Genomic DNA, 18,729 nt, shown 5'->3' on the forward strand with positions numbered 1-18,729 from the left:
TCCCAGACCCCCTACCTGACATTATCGCAGGCCCTAACCTAAGTCACTCCCGGCGTTTCAGGATGAGTACTGATACTAGGGTCGCCGACCGCCTTGATGAGTTGACCACCCAGCTCAAGGGCGTTACCGGTTTAGTGGCTCAGTTGTCCAGCCGGGTGGACAATCTGTCTCAGGCTACGTCTACGTCTCCTGTGACACAGACCCCTGTGACAGCACCGGTTCAGGTAGTACAACCTTACTGGTTTGATGGAAATACAGACAAATTTCGGACTTTTAGGGAGTCATGCTATCTGTATTTCCGTTTTAACCCTTTCGTCTTGGACGCCGAAAGGGTTGCTCTGGTCATTTCCCTCCTTCAAGGTCCGCCCCTGGATTGGGCCTTGGCCCTTGCTCCTGCGGCTCCGGAGTTGAATTCTGTGGAAACATTCTTTTCCTCCCTGGGACAGATATATGATGATCCAAACCGGGTCGCAGCGGCAGAATCCCATCTTTTGACCATCCAGCAGGGACGTCGCACCGCGGAAGAATACTGCTCCGAATTCCGCCAGTGGTGCACCCTGACTGGATGGCAGGATTCTCCCTTGAAGACCTTGTTTCGACAGGGTCTCTCTGACCCCATAAAAGATGTCATGGTTAGTCACCCCACCCCTGACTCCCTTAGTGCTTACATGACGCTAGCCATACCAAACCGGGTCGCAGCGGCAGAATCCCATCTTTTGACCATCCAGCAGGGACGTCGCACCGCGGAAGAATACTGCTCCGAATTCCGCCAGTGGTGCACCCTGACTGGATGGCAGGATTCTCCCTTGAAGACCTTGTTTCGACAGGGTCTCTCTGACCCCATAAAAGATGTCATGGTTAGTCACCCCACCCCTGACTCCCTTAGTGCTTACATGACGCTAGCCATAACCATTGACCGGAGACTAAGGGAGAGGAAACAAGAAAATATGGGGGTGACCAACATACAGTCAAGGTCCAGCCAGCTTCCCAAACCCTTTCCCAAAGTGACGGAGACATCTCCTCCTCCCATGACCTCTGACGAGCCTATGGTCTTGGGATCTGCCTCGGCCCGAAGGAGATATCGCCTGGAGCACTCTCTTTTTTTATACTGTGGGAAACCGGGTCACTACTTGAAGAACTGCCCGTCCAAGCCTCCACAGAAGTCAGGAAACTCCAGTGCTTGAGTGATGGTCCGGAGGGTCACTCGAGCACACAGGTACCTCCCCAAAAAATTTGATAAATTTCTTCTGCCTGTGACTTTAATGTCTAAGGATGTTGTTCTTTCATGCTCTGCTATGATTGACTCAGGTGCCGCCCTGAGCTTCATTTGTACCTCTGTAGCAGAGTCGCTAGGTCTGGACTTGGTTCCACTATGCTGTCCCTTCACGGTGGCGGGTGTGGATTCTGCCCCTCTAAGGGATGGATCAGTTAAATTTCGTACTCCTGAGATTTCCATGCAGCTCGGGTGTCTTCACCGTGAAGAAATTTCTTTGTTTTAGATAAGCTAGCCGCTGATATCATACTAGGATTACCATGGCTACGTCAACATAACCCGGTATTTGACTGGAGGACTGCAGCTAGTTAAGTGGGGTAGCTCCAGTGCTTCTCATCTGTTTCATGTTGTTCATCTGTTGTCTGTACTGTGAATGATCATCACGTTCCAGAATTTATCTCTGATTTCTCTGATGTGTTTGATGAGGCCATTGCCGACGCCTTGCCTCCCCACCGTCCATATGACTGTGCCATCGATCTCGTTTCAGGGGCCAAAAGGTTCCCTAAAGGCCGTATTTTTAACTTGTCAGGACAGTCTGAGGAAGGGTCACATTCGGCCCTCGGTGTCACCCATGGGTGCTGGCTTCTTCTTCGTAGTGAAGAAAGACGGTGGTTTGCGTCCCTGTATTGACTACAGGGAGCTAAATAAAATCACCATAAAGGACCAACACCCCCTTCCCTTGATCCCCGATCTTCTGAACCAGGTGGTAGGCGCTCGTTGGTTTTCCAAAATAGACTTACAGGGTGCCTACAATTTGATCCGGATCAGGGAAGGTGATGAATGGAAGATGGCATTTAACACTCCCGAAGGGCATTTTGAATATCTTGTGATGCCCTTCGGGTTGAGTAATGCCCCTGCTGTCTTTCAAAGGTTCGTCAATTACCTATTTCGAGATTTGTTTGACCAATATGTAGTCATTTACCTGGATGACATTCTCATTTATTCCCCCGACTGGGAATCTCATGTTAAACATGTCCATGAGGTGTTATCTAGGCTTCGGAAAAAACCCTCTGTGTGCCAAGTTGTCTAAGTGCCTGTTTGGTGTCAAGGAGGTTTCATTTTTAGGGTACATTTTAACGCCAGAGTCTGTACAAATGGACCCTAAAAAAGTGTCAGCGGTTCTGGAGTGGGCGCGACCCACCACCTTGAAAGAGGTCCAAAGGTTTTTGGGGTTTGCAAACTTTTATAGAAAGTTTATCCGAAACTTCTCACAAGTGGTAAAACCTCTCACAGAGCTGACAAAAAAGGGAGCAGATCCAACCTCCTGGTCTCCTGAGGCGGAACAAGCCTTTACTAAACTGAAAAAAGAGTTTTTCATCCGCTCCCGTATTGGTCCATCCTGACCTAGGTCTGCCATTTGTGGTAGAAGTGGATGTGCCTGAAAGGGTCAGAGCAGTATTGTCTCAGGGGAGAGAGCCGTTTACTAATCTGAGACCAGATGCGTACTTTTCCAGGAAATTCTCCACCTCTGAAATTAACTACAATATTGGTAACCGGGAGCTGTTGGCCATCAAGTGGGCCTTTGAGGAGTGGAGACATTTCCTGGAGGGGGCAAAACATCAAGTAACTGTTTTAACTGACCATAAAAACCTGCTATACCTAGATAAGGCAAAGAGGTTAAACCCACGTCAAGCCCGCTGGGCTTTATTCTTTGCCCGTTTTAATTTTATCGTCACATATCGTCCTGGGTCAAAAAATGTCAAGGCGGATGCCTTATCTCGAAGCTTTGGTGTTTGTTATGTGCCTGAGAAGCAGGGCCGGCGTCAGCACCTGGCATACTCGGGCAAGTGCCAGGGCCCACGGCCGCCCAAGGGGCCCCCGACACTTGCCCAAGCAGTGAGACAGACGCCCGCCGCATCACCGACCCCCGTGGGAGCGGGTGCTGCCGACACCAAGTCCGGGGAAGGCTGCAGGGGCTGGGGAAGGACCTGCCGTGTTTGCTGCACTGGGGAAGGACCTGTGGTGACGTCATAAGGGGGCGGGACTGAGAACGGGAGAGGCTGCATATGGATGAAGGACCTGTGGTGACGTCATAAGGGGGCGGGGCTGAAAACGGGAGAGGCTGTATATGGATGAAGGACCTGTGATCATTGTCATGTGACATGAGTAGGCGGGGCTCACTAATACCTTCCCTCTGGTATGCTGTGAGTTTTAGTCCTTCTATTATATCTCCTTCTGTAATGGCCTCTGATCTCCCATAATAACAGGCTGTCCATGCTGGGAGTTGTAGTTCTCCTCATATCTCCTCCTGTAATGGCCTCTGATCTCCCATAATAACAGGCTGTCCATGCTGGGAGTTGTAGTTCTCATATCTCCTCCTGTAATGGCCTCTGATCTCCCATAATAACAGGCTGTCCATGCTGGGAGTTGTAGTTCTCCTCATATCTCCTCCTGTAATGGCCTCTGATCTCCCATAATAACAGACTGTCCATGCTGGGAGTTGTAGTCCTCTTATCTCCTTCTGTAATGTCCTCTGATCTCCCATAATAACAGGCTGTCCATGCTGGGAGTTGTAGTTCTCCTCATTTCTCCTCCTGTAATGGCCTCTGATCTCCCATAATAACAGGCTGTCCATGCTGGGAGTTGTAGTTCTCCTCATATCTCCTCCTGTAATGGCCTCTGATCTCCCATAATAACAGGCTGTCCATGCTGGGAGTTGTAGTTCTCATATCTCCTCCTGTAATGGCCTCTGATCTCCCATAATAACAGGCTGTCCATGCTGGGAGTTGTAGTTCTCATATCTCCTCCTGTAATGGCCTCTGATCTCCCATAATAACAGGCTGTCCATGCTGGGAGTTGTAGTTCTCCTCATATCTCCTCCTGTAATGGCCTCTGATCTCCCATAATAACAGGCTGTCCATGCTGGGAGTTGTAGTTCTCCTCATATCTCCTCCTGTAATGGCCTCTGATCTCCCATAATAACAGACTGTCCATGCTGGGAGTTGTAGTCCTCTTATCTCCTTCTGTAATGTCCTCTGATCTCCCATAATAACAGGCTGTCCATGCTGGGAGTTGTAGTTCTCATCATATCTCCTCCTGTAATGGCCTCTGATCTCCCATAATAACAGGCTGGACACACTGGGAGTTGTAGTCCTCTTATATCTCCTCCTGTAATGTCCTCTGATATCCCATAATAACAGGCTGTCCATGCTGGGAGTTGTAGTCCTCTTATATCTCCTTCTGTAATGTCCTCTGATCTCCCATAATAACAGGCTGTCCATGCTGGGAGTTGTAGTTCTCATCATATCTCCTCCTGTAATGGCCTCTGATCTCCCATAATAACAGGCTGGACACACTGGGAGTTGTAGTACTATTATATCTCCTCCTGTAATGTCCTCTGATATCCCATAATAACAGGCTGGACACGCTGGGAGTTGTAGTTCCCCCTGGTATACCTCATGTAATGTCTCTTATTGTAACTCCATTCTAGCCTGCTCTATGGTGAAGAAGCCAGAACACAGACTCCAGGGGGACGACCTCCTTCTAGCACCTCCATTCTAGTCCATTCTAGCATGGATGCGCTCTCACCAACAGGCGCAGAGCGATGACGTCATCACACCTGCTGGTGGATCCACAAGGCGCACACAAGGGAGAAGAGGACCCGTCCCCCGGATTAGTGAGTATGTTTTATTTTTTTATTTTCTTGTGCTAAGGGAGAGCAGGGGGCATTTCTATGGGGCAGAGCAGGGAACATTACTATGGGGCAGAGCAGGGGGCATTACTATGGAGACAGAGCAGGGGGCATTACTATGGGGACAGAGCAGGGGGCATTACTATGGAGACAGAGCAGGGGGCATTACTATGGGGCAGAGCAGGGAACATTACTATGGGGCAGAGCAGGGGGCATTACTATGGAGACAGAGCAGGGGGCATTACTATGGGGACAGAGCAGGGGGCATTACTATGGGGACAGAGGGCATTATTACTATATGGGGAGCACAGGACGGGACCTACAAACCTCCTTACTTTACTGCACATGACACCAAACAGTGAAGTTACTACTGTATGGGAGCCTATGGGTGGGAAAAAGGGAAGGAAGTTGCTGGAAAAGTGCGGAGTCTAACATGTTTGTCTGACAGGTCCCGAAGAGATGAATTGTAGCTGGAAGAAATCATCATGGAGGTCTGGGCCAGATGGAGAGGAAACGGAGAGCGATCGCCTCAGATCAAAGAAGACGTCACCTGTGAGCTACTGGATTACGCTTTTTTTCGATATTTTGTCAAACTTTATTTGGTAGGTGTGCCCCGAGGTGTGCTATACAAAGGGGCCCGCTGAGGCTCTCTCGCCCAAGGGCCCACAAAAACCTGGAGCCGGCCCTGCTGAGAAGAAACCCGAAAACATCCTATCTCCAGGTATTGTGGTTGCCAGTGTGTCTGTTAATCTTAAAGAGGAAATTTTGAGATCTCAAAATGATGCGCCTGCTGATCTACCTTCTGATAAACTGTTCGTCCCTGTATACCTTAGATTACCAATATTAAAGGAGATACATGCGTCTACACTGGCTGGTCACCCAGGACTGGTTATCTCTTGTCTCGTTCTTGCTGGTGGCCTTCGTGGCAGAGGGATGTACGGGAATACGTTAAATCCTGTGACGTATGTGCCCGAGCAAAAACCCAGAGATCCCTGCCTAAAGGTCTGCTCGAGCCTCTGCCATTGCCGACTCGCCCCTGGTCCCATCTATCGATGGACTTCATAACCGATCTTCCCCCCTCACAGGGTAAGACAGTCATCTGGGTGGTTGTAGATGGATTCAGTAAAATGTGTCATTTTATTGCTTCAAAAAAGTTGCCTACTGCCAAAACCCTGGCCAAACTGTTTACTCGTCACATCCTCTGGTTGCACAGGATACCTACCAACATTGTCTCGGACCGAGGGGTACAGTTTGTGTCCAGGTTTTGGAGGGCCTTCTGTGAACTGCTCAACATATCTCTGTCATTTTCATCTGCATTTCATCCTGAAACCAATGGCCAAACTGAACGTACCAATCAGTCCCTGGAACAATATTTAAGATGTTTTATATCTGATAATCAACACACGTGGTCTGAATATTTACCCATGGCAGAGTTTGCTTTAAACAACCATGTCAACACTTCCACTCAACAAACCCCCTTCTATTGTAACTATGGTTTTCATCCTAGGTTTTCTGCGGTACCTAATCTAGAGTCACACTTTTCTTCTGTCCAAGAACTAACCAAAAAACTGTGCACAGTTTGGGCGGAGAGTCTGACGACTCTAACCAGCAAAAACAAACACAATATGCTAATCCCAGACGCCGTCCTGGTCCCCAGTATGTGGTGGGAGAAAGGGTATGATTATCGACAAAGAACTTGCGTCTCCGAGTACCTTCAGCCAAATTTCCCCCCAGGTACATTGGTCCATTTCCTATAGTGGAAATCATAAATCCTGTATCTTTTAAATTACAGTTGCCTCAGTCATTGAAAATTCACCCAGTATTTCATAAAAGCCTGATCAAGAAATACATTCCTCCAAGAGTTACTAGTCCTCTGCCCCTTCCAGTTGTAGTCCAAGGTGAACTCGAGTATGAAATAGAAAGAATTTTAGACTCAAGAAGGGTTCGCAGAACCATACAATATCTGGTACACTGGAAGGGCTACGGCCCAGAGGAGCGCACATATGTAACTGCACGGGATCTTCATGCCCCGGATTTGATTAAAAAATTTTATGATGAATATCCCACCAGACCTGGAGGTCCTCGTGAGGGTCCGGAGGCCCCTCCTCAGAGGGGGGTTCTGTTAGGACTCTGGCCATACGTTCGGCTCGGCGTCCAATTCAGCCATAATTCTTTTTATGTTTTTTCACATACTCTGCTCTGCTGTTCTGTGTTGTAGCAGAGGCCAGGGTTTCACTCCCCTGGCTGGTCAGCATAGGTGTTTTGAGTGTTCACTGATTGTTGACTGACTGTATCTAGACAGGACCTGGAGCCTCAGCCCCAATCAAGTCTGGGGCTGGGACTCCGGGCTCCATAAGTATCAGCCCTGTGGTCTTGCCTGCGATAGAACCTGGTTCTTCCTGTGTATCTTGACCTAGCATTACTCTGACTTTGTACTTCTGATACCTGACCTTTTGGCTTGGACCTCGACTATTCTTTGGATCACGATTTTGTACCTATACTGATCGGCTGTTACCGACTCGGACCTCTGACTTTCCCTTGCTTGTTTGTTAGTCTTGTTTCTGTTTTTCATGTATTCACTTTGCCAGGTTAGGGAACGCCGCCCAGTTGTCCGCAACTACTTAGATCTGTTGTGGCAAGTAGGTAGGGCAAGCTGGGGTGGGTGCCAGTTCTAGGGCTGCACTTGTCTTGTTTTCCCAGACCCCCTACCTGACAGAGCTGGTGGTCTGTGGTGTCATATACTACAGATAGAGCGGAGCATGGGGAGGAGGAGCTGGGGGGCTACAGTGTCACATACTACAGAGAGCGGAGCATGGAGAGGTAGGAGCAGGTGTTCCACAGTGTCACATACTACAGATAGAGCGGAGCATGGAGAGGAGGAGCTGGGGGTCTACAGTGTCAGATACTACAGATAGAGCTGAGCATGGAGAGGAGGAGCTGGTGGTCTACAGTGTCACATACAGATAGAGCGGAGCATGGAGAGGAGGAGCTGGGGGGCTACAGTGTCACATACTACAGATAGAGCGGAGCATGGAGAGGAGGAGCTGGGGGTCTACAGTGTCAGATACTACAGATAGAGCTGAGCATGGAGAGGAGGAGCTGGGGGTCTACAGTGTCACATACAGATAGAGCGGAGCATGGAGAGGAGGAGCTGGGGGGCTACAGTGTCACATACTACAGATAGAGCGGAGCATGGAGAGGAGGAGCTGGGGGGCTACAGTGTCACATACTACAGATAGAGCGGAGCATGGAGAGGAGGAGCTGGGGGGCTACAGTGTCACATACTACAGATAGAGCGGAGCATGGAGAGGAGGAGCTGGGGGGCTACAGTGTCACATACAGATAGAGCGGAGCATGGAGAGGAGGAGCTGGGGGGCTACAGTGTCACATACTACAGATAGAGCGGAGCATGGAGAGGAGGAGCTGGGGGGCTACAGTGTCACATACTACAGATAGAGCGGAGCATGGAGAGGAGGAGCTGGGGGGCTACAGTGTCACATACTACAGATAGAGCCGAGCATGGAGAGGAGGAGGATCTGGGGGTCTACAGTGTCACATACTACAGATAGAGCGGAGCATGGAGAGGAGGAGCTGGGGGTCTACAGTGTCAAACGCTGCTGAGAGATCCAGGAGAATCAGCATGGAGGAGTTTCCTTGTGACTTGGCCTTCAGCAGGTCGTTTGACACCTTGGTAAGAGCAGTTTCAGTGGAGTGAAGGGATCGGAAGCCGGAGTGTAGAGGGTTAAGAAGAGAGTTATCAGAGAGATAGCGAGTTAGGCGAGAATAGACAAGACGTTCCAGGAGCTTAGAGATGAAGGGGAGATTGGAGACAGGTCGATAGTTGGCTGCACATGATGGGTCTAGAGATGGTTTTTCAGCAGTGGGGTATAATTGAGTGTTTGAATGTGGAGGGAAAGATCCCAGAGGAGAGGATGAATATTTTATTGAGGTGAGTAGTGACAGCAGGAGAGAGGGACTGGAGGAGGTGGGAGGGAATAGGGTCACTAGGGCAGGTGGTGGGGCGAGAGGAGGAGAGGAGCTTGGAGACTTCTTCCTCTGTCACTGGATCAAAAGCTGAGAGCGACGAGAAGAGAGGGAATGGGATCTACGGGAGAGGGGATGGGATCTAAGGGAGAGGGGATGGGATCTAAGGGAGAGGGAATGGGATCTAAGGGAGAGGGAATGGGATCTATGGGAGAGGGAACGGGATCTATGGGAGAGGGAACGGGATCTATGGGTGAGGGAACGGGATCTATGGGAGAGGGGATGGAATCTATGGGAGAGGGGATGGAATCTATGGGAGAGGGAATGGGATCTATGGGAGAGGGGATGGGATCTATTTCTAAGGCAAATCCGACATGGTGGAGATACAGCAATCACAATGCAGAAGAGCTGAGGAGATGTCACATGTAAGCGGAGGCCGACAGCCGGTGTCCAGGCATGCTGCGATGTCATGAATGGAACTTTGGCGCAGTCCTCGGTGCGTAAGGTACGACCGAGACTGCGATTTTAGCCATAATCTTCCATTTATTCTGTGCTTTGTTTGCCTTGTTTTTGCCCTGTCTGAACTGTGTCTTATTTTTTCTGGTCTGCTAATTGTTTTCCCTGCCCCACCCGTGTCTGTGCTGCAAAGTTTCCTCTGGTCATGTAACAGTTAACCTGCCTTTGCCTCAGTGATTGACAGCTGGTCCCTCCAATCATCTTCTGGACTTGGTTCCTGGTCTTCTATTTAAGATTTCAGCTTCTGCCTGTGCCTGGCCGGTTATTGACTTAGTCTCTGCCTGCTTGTATGTTCTGTGTTCTGGTTTCTCCTGACTCCTGCTTAGTTTCTTTTGACCTCCCTTGCTTGCTGCCTGCCCCTGATCATATTGCCTATTTATTGACCGTGCTTTTTGGATTGTGTTTTTGTACTGCGTTGCCTGATTGTTGTGACCCGGACTGTCGACCATTCTTATTGTGTTTGTTCGTTTTGTCTTGTCTACTGTTTCACGTATCCAGGCCAGGGATCGCCGCCAAGTTGTCCGCTGCCATTTTAGGGCAGATTGCGGCAATTAGGTAGGGACAGTGGGAGGGGCTGAGCTCAGGGCTCACTGTCTCTGTGTGTTTGGTGTGACTGGTCCTGACATGCGAGTTGTAGTTTTGCAGGAGCTGGAGGGAAACACTGATCACAGCTCAGCTATGGTCCCTGCCAGACGCCCCTACTACAAGGGGGATTTACCAAGACTGATGTATCCGTAACCGCTCTTAATTGAATCCCTGCCCTGTCCTGTGTCTCTTGCCCCGTGCTCCCCCGTCCTGTGTCTCCTGCCCCGTGCTCCCCCGTCCTGTGTCTCCTGCCCCGTGCTCCCCCGTCCTGTGTCTCCTGCCCCGTGCTCCCCCGTCCTGTGTCTCCTGCCCCGTGCTCCCCCGTCCTGTGTCTCCTGCCCCGTGCTCCCCCGTCCTGTGTCTCCTGCCCCGTGCTCCCCCGTCCTGTGTCTCCTGCCCCGTGCTCCCCCGTCCTGTGTCTCCTGCCCCGTGCTCCCCCGTCCTGTGTCTCCTGCCCCGTGCTCCCCCGTCCTGTGTCTCCTGCCCCCTGCTCCCCCGTCCTGTGTCTCCTGCCCCGTGTCCCCCGTCCTGTGTCTCCTGCCTTGGGAGAAGGAGGGGGGGACAGCACGGGTGTTCACACATCCTACATAAGAAGTCATGGTGTCAGTCTCCATCCTCCCTAGCTGTTATCTATTGGCGAAGACTCCCAGTCCAGTCCATGAATTAAGGTAAAGAGCATAAAATAACAATTCCCATAGAAAAAAGATAGTAACATTGTTATTTAAGAATATAACACAGATAAAATGGACTCTAAACTCCACACCTGGAACCAGACACAGGAGACCCCTCCATCACACCTTCTGTCTGTGCCAGCAACATCTACACAAATTACAGTGCAGAGCTGTGTGTGTATACAGTGTATGGTGCAGAGCCGAGTGTGCATATACAGTGTATGGTGCAGAGCCGAGTGTGTATACAGAGTACAGTGCGGAGCTATGTGTGTATACAGTGTATGGTGCAGAGCCGAGTGTATATACAGTGTATGGTGCAGAGCCGAGTGTATATACAGTGTATGGTGCAGAGCCGAGTGTGCATATACAGTGTATGGTGCAGAGCCGAGTGTGCATATACAGTGTATGGTGCAGAGCCGAGTGTGTATACAGTGTATGGTGCAGAGCCGAGTGTGTATACAGTGTACGGTGCATAGCGGTGTGTGTATACAGTGTACGGTGCAGAGCCGAGTGTGTATATACAGTGTATGGTGCAGAGCCGAGTGTGTATATAGTGTACGGTGCAGAGCCGTGTGTGTATACAGTGTACGGTGCAGAGCGGTGTGTATATACAGTGTACGGTGCAGAGCGGTGTGTATATACAGTGTACGGTGCAGAGGCGTGTGTATATACAGTGTACGGTGCAGAGCGGTGTGTATATACAGTGTACGGTGCAGAGGCGTGTGTATATACAGTGTACGGTGCAGAGCGGTGTGTATATACAGTGTACGGTGCAGAGCGGTGTGTATATACAGTGTACGGTGCAGAGGCGTGTGTATATACAGTGTACGGTGCAGCCTCCAGCTGACTCCTCCCCCTCCCATGTGACCGGTCACATGATGGTGACATCACACAGGTCCTTCGGACACCAGTATGGAAATAGCATCTAGCATGTAGGTCGCGTATAAATCCAAGTGAATCTACATACCTTGTCCATTCCCTCACTTGGAAATAGCGGACTCACTGTGAGTGTGCTAAATCCACAGACCCTGCAGCAAGACAATCCTGACTGACCCTGACCGGCTGCTTCCTCACTACTGCTAGAAAGGCCGGGAAACCATAAGCTCCTCCCACATAAGTCACATGACCGTGATGTCATCAAGGGTACATAGATTCACTTGGAAATAGCATCTACCATGTAACACGTGATGTATAAGGTCCTGGTTGGGGGATGGGCGGCTCCATTACACCTCACTATATACATAGCTTCCTTCTTCTATAGTCACCGCTCTGTATATACAGCCAGGAAGCTGCAGATTACAGCAGCCACATCTTACTTTCTGCTTCATTTCTCATTCTCCACATTAAAGTGTCTGGAAGTTTCTCTCCTCTGCAGAATGAGGAGGTTACTGATCCTTCCTCCCATTCAGCTCCCTACAGTGTAAGAGATTGCTCCTCTACCTGCCGGATCCACCAAGGATGGAGCAAGAAAGAAGAGAGACCTCCATATTACACCTCACCCTGGAGATCATCTACCTGCTGACCGGAGAGGTGAGGGATTCTGGGGGATGGGTCACATGACCTGGAGAAGTGAGGGATTCTGGGGGATGGGTCACATGACCTGGAGAGGTGAGGGATTCTGGGGGATGGGTCACATGACCTCCCTCTTCTCTCTAGTAATAATACAGGACATGAGCGGAGAGGTGAGGGATTCTGGGGGATGGGTCACATGACCTCCCTTCTCTCTAGTAATAATACAGGACATGAGCGGAGAGGTGAGGGATTCTGGGGGATGGGTCACATGACCTCCCTCTTCTCTCTAGTAATAATACAGGACATGGGCGGAGAGGTGGGGGCTCTGTATATAGTGATATTTATCAGGTCTCTCCATCCTCAGGATTACACAGTAGTGAAGAAGACATGTGGAGAGTGTGTGGCCCCCAGCAGCAGGTCAGGAGGATGGAGCAGGGCCCGGGGCCCCATCACGGAGCCTCCACCTCCCTCACTGATACCTGAGAGGAACAATGAGCAGAAGATCCTAGAACTCACCCACAAGATGATGGAGCTGCTGACTGGAGAGGTGAGCAATGCTGCTGGGAATGCTGGGACATCATCCAGGAACACAAGGGATGATGGGTCTGGATGATGACTGGATCATTGTGTGTGTCAGGTTCCTATAAGGTGTCAGGATGTGGCCGTCTATTTCTCCATGGAGGAGTGGGAGTATGTAGAAGGACACAAGGATCTGTACCAGGAGGCCATGATGGAGGACCACCGGCCCCTCACATCACCGGGTAAGAGGAGACTCTCATTGATGGTAAAGGAGAGAGCAGTATTGGGGTCCCCTAGACCCCCCATCATCTGCTCATCACATATACACAATGTATTCAGTCACTGTGTGTGTCTCCTACAGATGGATCCAGTAAGAGGAATCCACCAGAGAGATGTCCCGCTCCTCTGGATCCCCAGGACTGTCCGGGAGGAGATGACACTGTCCTGCAGGAGGAGCAGGTAGATGGAGGGGGAGATGACACTGTCCTGCAGGAGGAGCAGGGAGATGGAGGGGGAGATGACACTGTCCTGCAGGAGGAGCAGGTAGATGGAGGGGGAGATGACACTGTCCTGCAGGAGGAGCAGGTAGATGGAGGGGAGATGACACTGTCCTGCAGGAGGAGCAGGTAGATGGAGGGGGAGATGACACTGTCCTGCAGGAGGAGCAGGTAGATGGAGGGGTAGATGACACTGTCCTGCAGGAGGAGCAGGTAGATGGAGGGGGAGATGACACTGTCCTGGAGGAGGAGCAGGTAGATGGAGGGGGAGATGACACTGTCCTGCAGGAGGAGCAGGTAGATGGAGGAGGAGATGACACTGTCCTGCAGGAGGAGCAGGTAGATGGAGGAGGAGATGACACTGTCCTGCAGGAGGAGCAGAGAGATGGAGGGGGAGATGACACTGTCCTGCAGGAGGAGCAGGTAGATGGAGGGGGAGATGACACTGTCCTGCAGGAGGAGCAGGGAGATGGAGGGGGAGGTGACACTGTCCTGCAGGAGGAGCAGGTAGATGGAGGGGTAGATGACACTGTCCTGCAGGAGGAGCAGAGAGATGGAGGGGGAGATGACACTGTCCTGCAGGTAGATGGAGGGGGAGATGACACTGTCCTGCAGGTAGATGGAGGGGGAGGTGACACTGTCCTGCAGGAGGAGCAGGTAGATGGAGGGGGAGATGACACTGTCCTGCAGGAGGAGCAGGTAGATGGAGGAGGAGATGACACTGTCCTGCAGGAGGAGCAGAGAGATGGAGGGGGAGATGACACTGTCCTGCAGGAGGAGCAGGTAGATGGAGGGGGAGATGACACTGTCCTGCAGGAGGAGCAGGTAGATGGAGGGGGAGATGACACTGTCCTGCAGGAGGAGCAGGTAGATGGAGGGGTAGATGACACTGTCCTGCAGGAGGAGCAGAGAGATGGAGGGGGAGATGACACTGTCCTGCAGGAGGAGCAGGGAGATGGAGGGGGAGGTGACACTGTCCTGCAGGAGGAGCAGGTAGATGGAGGAGGAGGAGATGACACTGTCCTGCAGGAGGGGGAGATGACACTGTCCTGCAGGAGGAGCAGGTAGATGGAGGGGGAGATGACACTGTCCTGTAGGAGGAGCAGGTAGATGGAGGGGGAGATGACACTGTCCTGCAGGAGGAGGAGGGGAGATGACACTGTCCTGCAGGAGGAGCAGGGAGATGGAGGGGAGATGACACTGTCCTGCAGGAGGAGCAGGGAGATGGAGAGGATGTGTAATGGCAGACGGCTCTTGAGGGATGGAGAAGGGTGTTTGCTGTAAGATTTCCCATAGGGCCTTTCAGGGTGGGGGTCTCTTCCTGCCGCAGCCTGCTCAGAGGAGGACGACCTCTTGGCCGGGGCTGTCATGGAGGTTTTGTGTCATTATGTTTCTTTAAATGTCGGTGATTATAGTTTATTATTTGGTTTAGATGTTGGATCAGGATGAAAATCTTTTAGACCTTAAAATTGAAGTTATTGAGGAGGAAGAAGAAGAGCTGGATGTGCGGAGTAATCGGCTGCGTAAGGAAGAGGACGTCCCTACTGATATTATTACCCCAGGTAAGTTATAGTGAATAGCGGGAGGACTCCGACTCTCCTCCCCCCTCCATCAGTCTCTAGCTATAGATTACAGGATCTCTGTGTGATGGAGGGGATTAGAGGAAATTCTACCCCCCCCCCCCCCCACACACACACACACACTTCTAGATCTCTAAATCCACCAAGGATATCGATCACCCAGTAGTCCTGGAGGTCACCGAATAGCGGAGGAGTCCGGATGTTACCAGGAGTGAACCCTGCGGCCTGCGTTTTCAGTCATATACGATGACATTGTTAAGTGTTGGGGAGATCGGACCCCTCGCGTTACATCTGAATGGTTCATACACTTCCCCAGCTCGCCACTCTCTATGTCTCCTACAAGAGAAGCCGGAAAGTGAAGTGCTTCACCGAGCGCTTCTCCCAGCTCTATAACCCATCATGGAGGTCTGCATCCCACCAGTAATCTGCCTACTCCAGCGTATAGAGGGTGCAGCCTAGAACCACAGTCTGCAACACTTCCTGCTGTTTGTTGATGTCCTGACCCCCGACCCCCCCCCCCCCCCCGACCCCCCCTGACCCCCCTTGCTCCTTCCCTTATTCATCAAAAATCGTTCTTGATGCTGAAATAATAAAAATTAAACCTATTTTACTTTTTCTCTAGACTTGGGCCCGAGTCTTTTTTCATCCACAGACTTTGACCAACAAGATTTTATAAAGAAAACACATCTGGTGGAACATGAGAGAATTCAGACAGGAGAGAAGCCATATGCCTGCTCAGAGGGTGGGAAATGTTTCACCACTAAATCAAATGTAATACAACATCAGAGAATCCACACAGGAGAGAAGCCATTTTCATGTCCTGAATGTGGGAAATGCTTTGTTCAGAAATGTATTCTAGATAAGCATTATAAGATTCATACAGGGGAGAGCCCATTTTCATGTTTGGAGTGTGGGAAATGTTTTATCAATAAATCGACTCTAGTACATCATGAGAGAACTCACACAGGAGAAAAGCCATATTCATGTTTAGAATGTGGGAAATGTTTCACAAAGAGTTCAAATCTAATTCAACACGAGAAAATTCACAAAGGGGAGAGGCTGTTTTCATGTTTGCTATGTGAGAAATGTTTTACCAAAAAATCAACTCTAGTAGAACATCAGAGAATTCATACAGGGGAGAAGCCATTTTCATGCTCTGAATGTAAGAAATGTTTTACTAAGAATTCAACTCTAATACAACACAAGAAAATTCACACAGGGGAAAAGCAGTTTTCGTGTTCTGAGTGTGGAAAATGTTTTACCAAGAAACATGGCCTAGTTGCACATCATAAGGTTCACACAGGAGAGAAGCCATTTTCATGTTCTGAATGTGAGAAATGTTTTGTCCAGAAACGTGATTTAGTTGAGCATCATAAAATTCACACAGGAGAGAAGCCATTTTCATGTCCAGAATGTGGAAAATCTTTTACCCAAAAATCAAATCAGGTCAAACATTATAGAAGTCACACAGGGGAGAGACCATTTCCATGTGTGGAATGTGGGAAACGTTTTACACATAAATCAGATCTTACTCTTCACCAGAGGATCCACACAGGGGAGAAGCCATTTTCATGTTTAGAATGTGGGAAATGTTTTATCGCAAAATCACGTCTTATCATTCATCAGAGAATCCACACAGGAGAGAAGCCATTTTCATGTACGGAATGTGGGAAATGTTTTACTCACCAGTCAGGCCTTATTATACATCTGAAAGTTCACAAAGGACAGAAGCTGTTACCACTTCAAGATTGTGAGAAATGTTTTACCTGACAATTTCTTGATAAACATCAGAGAGCCCACACGGGAGGCCGATTTTCATGCCTGGGTTTAAGGGTTTCAGTGATTAACCCCTTGAGGCCCAGAACTATTTACTGTACTTTACACGTTTGCTTTCTGGCCGTTCCGGAGACTGATTGTACAGACGGGATTATTATTTTATACTTTGGGATTTTGTTTTGTAATAAATTTGCATTTGCATTTGTATTTGTAGATTTTTTTTTTTACCTTGTTATCTATGATTTACACAGTTGGACGCTTTAGTTACATCGTTATTTTTGTCTGTAATTTAATGGATGTAATTAGGGACGAGGGAAACGGCTGAAAACTCGTTGAGGAATACTACTATGGAACTATAACTATTACTATAGGACTATTACTATACTAGGGGACTATTACTATACTATAGGACTATTACTATACTATGGGACTATAACTATTACTATAGGACTATTACTATACTAGGGGACTATTACTATACTATAGGACTATTACTATACTAGGGGACTATTACTATAGGACTATTACTATACTAGGGGACTATTACTATACTATGGGACTATTACTATACTAGGGGACTATTACTATACTATAGGACTATTACTATACTAGGGGACTATTACTATACTATAGGACTATTACTATACTAGGGGACTATAACTATTACTATAGGACTATTACTATACTAGGGGACTATTACTATACTATAGGACTATTACTATAGGACTATTACTATACTAGGGGACTATTACTATACTATAGGACTATTACTATACTATGGGACTATTACTATACTATAGGACTATTACTATACTATGGGACTATTACTATACTGTGGGACTATTACTATACTATAGGACTATTACTATACTAGGGGACTATTACTATACTAGGGGACTATTACTATTACTATGGGACTATTACTATACTATAGGACTATTACTATACTATGGGACTATTACTATACTAGGGGACTATTACTATACTATAGGACTATTACTATACTAGGGGACTATTACTATGGGACTATAACTATTACTATAGGACTATTACTATACTATAGGACTATTACTATACTAGGGGACTATTACTATTACTATGGGACTATTACTATACTATAGGACTATTACTATACTATGGGACTATTACTATACTAGGGGACTATTACTATGGGACTATTACTATACTATAGGACTATTACTATACTAGGGGACTATTACTATACTATAGGACTATTACTATACTAGGGGACTATTACTATACTATGGGACTATTACTATAGGACTATTACTATACTAGGGGACTATTACTATGGGACTATAACTATTACTATAGGACTATTACTATACTATAGGACTAATACTATACTAGGGGACTATAACTATACTATGGGACTATTACTATACTATAGGACTATTACTATACTAGGGGACTATTACTATACTATGGGACTATTACTATACTATAGGACTATTACTATACTATGGGACTATTACTATGGGACTATAACTATTACTATAGGACTATTACTATACTAGGGGACTATTACTATGGGACTATTACTATACTATATGACTATTACTATACTAGGGGACTACTATACTAGGGGACTATTACTATACTATGGGACTATTACTATACTATAGGACTATTACTATGGGACTATTACTATACTATAGGACTATTACTATACTAGGGGACTATTACTATGGGACTATTACTATACTAGGGGACTATTACTATGGGACTATTACTATACTAGGGGACTATTACTATACTATAGGACTATTACTATACTAGGGGACTATTACTATACTAGGGGACTACTACTATAGTAGGAGACTATTACTATACTATGGGACTATTACTATACTATAGGACTATTACTATACTAGGGGACTATTACTATACTAGGAGACTACTAATATACTAGGGGACTATTACTATACTATGGGACTATTACTATACTAGGGGACTATTAATATGGGACTATTACTATACTATAGGACTATTACTATACTCTGGTACTATTACTATACTATGGGACTATTACTATACTATAGGACTATTACTATACTAGGGGACTATTACTATAGGACTATTACTATACTAGAAGACTATTACTATACTAAGGGACTACTATACTAGGGGACTATTATACTAGGGGACTATTACTATGGGACTA

The 18,729-nt window shown here is 48.1% G+C and overlaps 1 protein-coding gene and 1 pseudogene across 1 annotated transcript; both read left to right on the top strand.

The window, feature by feature from the left end:
- The window catches only part of LOC138799061 (zinc finger protein 585A-like), a 178,240-nt pseudogene that overhangs the window by 97,728 nt on the left and 61,783 nt on the right, over nucleotides 1–18,729 (top strand).
- On the top strand, nucleotides 11,640–16,710 carry LOC138798978 (oocyte zinc finger protein XlCOF22-like). The gene is made up of 5 exons (XM_069979629.1): nucleotides 11,640–12,190; nucleotides 12,537–12,933; nucleotides 13,053–13,150; nucleotides 14,621–14,750; nucleotides 15,391–16,710. Exons 2-5 carry the CDS (start codon nucleotides 12,849–12,851, stop codon nucleotides 16,536–16,538), a joined length of 1,461 nt encoding a protein of 486 aa, XP_069835730.1. The 5' UTR covers nucleotides 11,640–12,190; nucleotides 12,537–12,848; the 3' UTR covers nucleotides 16,539–16,710.

Source organism: Dendropsophus ebraccatus, chromosome 8 (assembly GCF_027789765.1).
Source record: "Dendropsophus ebraccatus isolate aDenEbr1 chromosome 8, aDenEbr1.pat, whole genome shotgun sequence".
NCBI classification, from domain to species: Eukaryota; Metazoa; Chordata; class Amphibia; order Anura; family Hylidae; genus Dendropsophus; species Dendropsophus ebraccatus.

Bases quoted from the DNA above. Each gene is read 5' to 3' on its own strand.
- LOC138798978 (XM_069979629.1), top strand. From the start codon at position 12,849: ATGGAGGAGTGGGAGTATGTAGAAGGACACAAGGATCTGTACCAGGAG. The intron at 13,151-14,620 runs GTAGATGGAGGG...TATTTGGTTTAG, and splicing joins CTGTCCTGCAGGAGGAGCAG to ATGTTGGATCAGGATGAAAA. The intron at 14,751-15,390 runs GTAAGTTATAGT...CTTTTTCTCTAG, and splicing joins TACTGATATTATTACCCCAG to ACTTGGGCCCGAGTCTTTTT.